Source organism: Martes martes (genome assembly GCF_963455335.1).
Source record: "Martes martes genome assembly, chromosome: 4".
Taxonomy (NCBI): domain Eukaryota; kingdom Metazoa; phylum Chordata; class Mammalia; order Carnivora; family Mustelidae; genus Martes; species Martes martes.
The window spans coordinates 22,307,986-22,315,299 of NC_137891.1; the positions used below are offsets into that span (position 1 = coordinate 22,307,986).

The 7,314-nt window shown below is 40.5% G+C and overlaps 1 protein-coding gene across 1 annotated transcript in view; it reads left to right on the forward strand.

Annotated features, from left to right (window-relative positions):
- Positions 1-5,083, forward strand: part of RAD21 (RAD21 cohesin complex component) — a 29,132-nt gene extending 24,049 nt beyond the window's left edge. The window contains exons 12-14 of the mRNA XM_080800948.1: positions 800-949; positions 2,665-2,748; positions 3,393-5,083. Coding sequence (XP_080657074.1) covers positions 800-949; positions 2,665-2,748; positions 3,393-3,584 — 426 coding nt within the window. The 3' untranslated portion in view covers positions 3,585-5,083. The remainder of the gene's footprint in view (positions 1-799; positions 950-2,664; positions 2,749-3,392) is intronic.
- The last annotated feature ends 2,231 nt before the right edge of the window (positions 5,084-7,314 follow it).

A 7,314-nucleotide genomic window follows, 5' to 3' on the forward strand; every position in this document is an offset into this window, starting at 1 on the left:
GTAAAGCAACATCTGGCTACTTCATGCAGACTTTCTACCATGAAGTTCATTTAGGGTCGGAAAACTAAACTACAAAGGAAGTAAGGTCTAGTGTAAGGCTTCCCGATCTTAAATTTCTAGAATAACCTTGGGCTCTTGGTTCAGCCTCCATCAAGAGGTGTAGGCTGAAGATTGCTTTGTAATTTTAAGAACTATTTTTTCTGTGCCCTCTGGTGGTAGAATTGTCCAAAAGAGCATCTTTTTGTATGAGCTCAGGAATGAGGGGTGGGGACAGGTAACAAGTAGGTTACTCTAGTATCACAATCCTGGAAGAACTTGTTTTTTAACATTCTCAGCTGTTTATATTAAGCCTGAGAGGAAGAATTCAAGAGATGAACTCAGAAAAATGGTCTCCTCGTTCCTATTATTTGCTGCTGTAAGAGCTCCTAGGCTGTGATTTAGAGCCCAAGCTTAGTTGTGATAGCCTCAAGACAGTTTCATGCAGTAATGGTTGACAGTACAAGCTATTTACTGTTAAAGCCTTTTTGCATTGTGTTAGTGGGTGGTTCTGTTCTGTGGTTTTTCCTAAAATGCTGCTACAGAAAGTTTGGGTGTTTTTTTCTGTTTGTACTTTTTCTTGTCATTTACAAATTTCTCACATACACTTTATAACCCTTCGGTTTCTTAAAGTATAAGAACAAAACACTTCTGTTAATTAAATTTTTCTGTTTAAGCTTTGTAAGAACAACAAGATATAATCATTTTTGATTGTGAGAAGGTACGGCAGCATGACCCCAGTATTTCTTCCCCTTGCTTCAAGCCCCAGCAGGTAGAGCAGGTGGAAATACCCCCTGTAGAGCTGCCCCCCGAGGAGCCTCCAAACATCTGTCAGTTAATTCCGGAGTTAGAACTTCTGCCAGAGAAAGAGAAGGAGAAAGAGAAGGAGAAAGAAGATGATGAAGAGGAGGAGGTAAGGACACACTATGCCATCCCAGATTTAATGCTGATCTTCAGCCCGTTGTCTTTTACGTTCATAGTGGAGCCAAGGTAATTGATGTTGAGCATCACAGTGATGAAAGATGTTCAAACAGAAACAAAATTTAGCCAAATTCTTAACGATCTAGATCATTATTAACAACAAATTTTATGCTGTGCTGTAACTCATTGGCTTCCTTCAGGGCTTTTGAAGGACATAGGACTGACTGCCCTTTCACTGCTTTCTTAGTTGACTTCTTGATTGTAGCTGACTTTATTATTTGGTGGCCAATTTTTACTGCTTTTTTAGCATCTGCCTCTGGTCTGACATCTCACTGTGTGCCTGGAAATCTGATCACCATTTTCCATTGGTAGGAGGTTTGTTTTCATTAGCCTGGGGTGAGATGTGATTTGGCTAAAATAGATTGAGTAAAGGTTTGAATGGCTTTTATTTTTTTTAAAATAAAGGCACTTTTGCAATGGATTTCCTTTTCAGGGCCTTTATTTCGCTGTTCAAGGTCTTCCCCGCCCTCCTTTTTTCAGGATCTTTATTTAAATGTAAAATAAAAACATTAAAATATTTTCTAGGAAGAATTGAATCTTTTTAAAATTCTTCTAAGACTAAAAAAAAAAAATTCTTCTAAGACTAAAGGTTGTGGACTGGGTACATATTTTCATTAGTATCCATTTGTATTTGTAATTTATTATGGCAGCCATAGATTTTACAGCCATTTAGTACTGGAATACTGTGGGGTTTTTTTAAAGTCAAAATTTAGCCCCAGAGCTACTCTAGTCTAAGGTATGCCATTATCTCAGACTTAGTGTTGAATCAGTATTTAAAATTGTTAAGCTTTCTATTATGTATGAATTCCTTAACTCCTGGCTCTTTGAAATATGGCATGTAGTTCCAGCACAGTATGGAAACATCTCAGCTCTTGCTGTATGCCAACTTCAGAGTTTAGAAAGTTATTTAGAAGGCAAGTCCTGTAGGGCACTGGGAGCTGGGCAGCTCAGTAAAATCAAGTATTATGGATTATGGCTCCCACCCCCCTTTTTTTAAAGATTTTATTTGACAGAGAAGGAGGTAGGGGGAACAACAGAGGGAGAGGGAGAAGACAACAGTCTGCTGAGCAGGGAGCCCGAGTGGGACTCGATCCCAGAACTCCGGGACCATGACCAGGGCCAAAGGCAGGTGCTTAACCAGCTGAGTTACCCAGGCACCCCTATATCCCATTTCTCTTAATACTCATCTGCTAATCTGTGCTCTGCAGTGATTGGGATCTGCCAGAATATAAATCATCTAGAAAATCATGCTGCTGGAAAAAATACAAATACATTCAGTGGAAATAAGCAGTGTGCTTAGTGGCATAAGTTGATTTATATCCAACATAATTGCCTTAACGGGGGCCAGTCAGTAACCAATAGCTCACCACCCAGCAGTAGTCCAGGGCCCACGTGGTATAGACCACACACATCCTTTATAGAACAGTATAGAATCATATATCCAGCCAAATGTTTGCTTGCCGATACAGAAGACTTTCTTCTGTAATTTAAGAAAGACAAGCTTCAGAGTTTGTACTGGGTGCTAAGAGATTTACAGTTTTCTGTTACTCACAGTACACAATTTAAAACTTTTAGGATGTAAGGCAGTAGTTCATTTTGCAATAGACCACTTTTGTCAGCTTTTTTGTGTGTTGGGGCCATTTTCAGGATGAAGATGCTTCCGGAGGTGATCAGGATCAAGAGGAAAGAAGATGGAACAAAAGGACTCAGCAGATGCTTCATGGGCTTCAGGTGGGTATACCAGTATACCAGTCCTGACTGAGACTTCAGCAAAGACTTAGCATTGCTCCCTTAAAAAAATAGCAACATGCTGAGACCAGAAAGCCTACTTTCCCAGCACTGTGTATTTTAATACATAAATTGGTAGGCCCAGAGTAAGCCCGGAGAGCATCCAGGTGAATGCTTTGCTGTGGTTATGCTGCAAAGGGAAGTGGTGGTAGTTTATAGAACACCTTTGTGTGTCTACATCTTGGTTTTTGTTGAATATATTTAATACGTTGAATCATTAAATTTGTCAAGTCAGATAAAGATGAAGTATTTTGAGGATCTGAAATACCAGGCAAGTTGTTCAAGGTTTCCCAAAATAGAGTCGAAGGATAGTTCGATTTTAAAAATAAGTTGAAATTTTAGGAACTGTATGTGTTCAGTTTTACTGTTATTATCACTTTTGTTGGAATGTTGTTCCTTGGATCTTTGATTTTTAGATAAGCCATAATATACTTTGCCCCCATTACCTTCAGACTGTTCAAAAAGTCCACTCCCAACAGAATATACAGCGTACTTTTTCTGGTATCCAAAATTGGCACCTTTTTAAAATTACCACTTTACTACTGTGAGATTACTTTGATTTAATTCTTCCTTTGATTTTATTTCAGCGAGCTCTTGCTAAAACTGGAGCTGAATCCATCAGTTTGCTTGAGTTATGTCGAAACACAAACAGAAAGCAAGCTGCAGCGAAGTTCTACAGCTTCTTGGTTCTTAAAAAGCAACAAGCTATTGAGCTGACGCAGGAAGAACCATACAGTGACATCATTGCAACACCTGGACCAAGGTTCCACATTATTTGAGCAGCTAGAAGCATTATAGCTAGTGTTCATTTCACTAGTGTATACGAATCGCCCCCATGTGTAGGGCACACAAAACCCTTTGAGGAAATTTAGATTTTTGTCTGTACAAAGTCTCTGCCCTTTTCTTCATTTTTTTCCAGTATTTTATCAATTTCATCTTTAAGGGAACCTGCTTATATGGATGTGTTTGTGTTCTGATGGAGAAAACAGGCACACCCAAGGACCCGGAAGATCATTTTAACAGTTGAGAACAGATGTGTGCAATATTGGTGCATGTAAATGTCGAGTAGCAGTTGAAAGTCAGGATTTTTATCGTAGTTCTCCATCACCACATTGGAAAGGAAAACATGTCAGGGGAAAAAAGTCTGACAATTAAGTGTGAGTCTTTGAGAGAAATAAGTCGTCTTTTCCCACTAGTAACACTGGCAGTCTTGTTAACAGCTGTTTGGGGGGATGGTGCCCAAAACAGACTGTCCTCTTGAGATACTATTTTAAAGTGTAATTCCGTAATGACCAAGAGGGTGTGTGAAACTGTGCTGTCAACTAAACCCCTTAAAATAGTCTTTGGTAAGTCATTCCATTTGAAACTTTTTAATGAACCTGACTGTCCTAAAATCTATTGTTTTAGGAGGCTCTAAAATGAGCAGATGTAGACTTTTTAGAGTAGAATATAAACACATTTATAACTTTCCAGAAGCTCTAAATCAAAGTTTTAAAAAGATGTTTGGATATATTTGAGTACTCAGATCATGAAAATGGAAATTGCTATGCCAGCTAAAAGGACAGACTGATGGGAAATGAGACACCTGGTTGACTTAACCCTTAAGCAGACAATGCTGTTAATAACTAATGGCTTCTCTGATATTTATTATAAGTTTTAGTACTGAACTTTTCCCAATGCTGCACACTCCTGTGTTTGAAACTTTATTTTAATGGCTTTGCAACAGAAATCCTATATCCAGTTTCCTATAATTTAAGGAAAGCATCCAAATAAAGGCTTTACTATTAACAGACCAGGTAGCACCAGAAATTATGTGACTGTTATGATTATCAGAACATGTCTTAACTTTTTAGGGCAAAATTACTCACACACTGAAAGTTCTAGCTTAAGTGTTGGCACTTTTGTGGGGAAAAAAAAATCACTTTTGAAACTCAGACTTCAGTGTATACCCAGTAATTTTAAATTATGTGAAATGTTTTAAATTAGTGAACTCGTAATTACTGTTTTGGTGATTCAGTTTCTTGAGAATGGTAAGTGTATAAAATTACTATTGCAGCTTTATTTTCAATATGTGCCTGTAAACCATGGATTTTTCTCCCTTTGTAAAAAGTTATTTGTAGATAATTGAATGTTTGATTATAGAAAGGTCATTAGTTTCTTGTTAACACATTTTGTTAGTCTGGTTTTGTTGCTTATCGGGTTTAATATTGTTCTTGAAAATAGTTGATGCTATGTTATGTATAACTTTTCTAATAAAAGTTGTGGTATAAGCTATAAATTTTGGACTCTTGAGTAGTCGGTTGATGGTGTTGCCCCAGGAAAATGTTAATTAGGCGTCATCTGCTGTTTGCCATATCTAGAGTAATTGTCCGTACAGATAGTAAGTGAATTTTTCAAGAAGTCTTAGGTTAAAAAAAGAAAGACTGGTATGTCTTTTAAAGAAGAGCCACATGATCTGAAACTTTGATAGTATGTTCTAATACACATCATCAAAGTTACATATCTAAGATTAAAATGGAAGTAACAAATGGCTGGTCCTGAGGAATCTTGGGGGTACAGATCTATCCCTGTAACTGCCAAGTACCCACAAATTATGACATGCCTGTCAGTGTAGCCAGTGAGCATGTAGTGGAAATTTCTGGGTCTGAGAAGCTTACTGCAAGCTGGGGCATTCAGCAGCTGGGAATGTACCTTCCTGGGCCTTTAAGCCTTATCCTGCTCCAAACTGTGAGCCTTAAGACACTAAGACTTTATGCTTACAATATAGTAAAGCTTATGGGATACCTGGGTCACTCCTTCGGTTAAGCCTCTGCCTTCAGCTCAGGTCGTGATCCTGGTGTCCTGGGGTCAAGTCCCGCATCTGGCTCCCTGCTCAGCAGGGAGTCTGCGTCTCCTGTTTACTCTCTCAAATAAATCAATCTTAAAAACAAAACAAAACAAAAAACAGCTCTAGAACTCCATTGAACAGCAGGGGAGCTGCTGTAACTGAAGTCAGGTTGGCAAGCACCATGGTGCCTACACTTTGATAGGGTGGTCAGGAGGTAGGGTCTGGGTGCCCTAGCCAGCTTAGGCACCTCAGTGAGCGGAGCCCCCGGTCTGTACCAACCCCAGCCATCTCACCGACACACCCAGGGATGGCACACATGAGGATACTCCTGGTCATGACTTTGGCTTCAGGCAACTTCTCAGGAAGCCCCAGCAAAGAGTACTCTGGGACCTCCCAGTCACTCCAGCTGCCTTACCAGGTTACCCTCTGTGCAGAGCACCTCAGGAACCCCCAGCCCATGCCCACCTTGATTCCAGCCACCCTGCCAGGGTGCCCCCTGTGCAGAACATCCCGGGAAACCTGGGCCCATAACAGCCTCAGCTCCAGGGGCCCCACCATGGCACTCCTTGCACTGAGGATCCCAGGAGGATCCCAGGACATGCCAGCATGCACCCACTTCAGCTTCAGCTGTCCTTCCAAGACATCCTCTGCACAGAGTCCCATGATCACCATGACTCATGCCCATTTTAGCTACTTCATGCCAGGGTGCCCCCTGTACAGATGACCCCAAAGCTCCCTCCAGCCACACTGCAAAGGCACCCTCTGCACAGAGAGCCCCAGAACACTCTGGCTTACACCCACTTTGGTTACAGCTAGCCTCCAATGTGCCCTCCACACGTAGAGCCTTGGGCCCCTCAGCTAGTACCCACTTTTCAGCTTTACCTGTCCTGACCGGGGAACTTTTGTGCAGAGAGCCGTAGAACTCCCTGGCTTAAACACATTTAAGCTTCACCTGTCCTGCCAGACAATTCACTAAGCAGAGAGTGTCAAGACCAGTTCATCCCATGCCCACTTCAGCTCTAGCCATCTACCTAGGGAAACCCCAGCACAGAGTGCTCGAAGGCTCAGTCCACACCAGCCACAGCTCTAGCCAGCCAGTAAAAGCCATCGGGCACACACAATCTACGGATGACCATATACAAGATCATTCTTTGAAGTTTAAGGGAACTGTTCACTTAATTCACAGAAACGAACACAGAAAGCTCAAATTGGAGAAACAGAGAAATATGCTCCAAACAAAAGAAAAACCTCACAAAAAGAACTAAATGAAACAGATAAGCAATATGCCTGATAAAGAGTTAAGTGATCATAAAGATGCTTGCTGGACTGGAGAAAAGAGTGGTAGAATTCAGTAGGAGCTTCAACAAAGAGAAAATATAGAAAAGAATCAGAGCTGAAGAATACAAAAACTGAATGACAAGTACACTGCAGGGAATCAACAGTAGATTAACAGATGCATAACAGATACATTAAGTGATTTCTTGGACAACACTGAGAGAACAAACATTCACATGTTTGTGATCCCAGAAACAGAAGAAAGACATCCCAGAAACAGAAGAAAAAGGAGAAAACTAACTTAAAAAATTATAGCTGAAAATTTCACTAACTTTAGGTAAGAAAAGATATCTTGTTCAGGAAGCATAGAGTTCCAAACAAGATGAATCCAAGGAGATCCACACTAC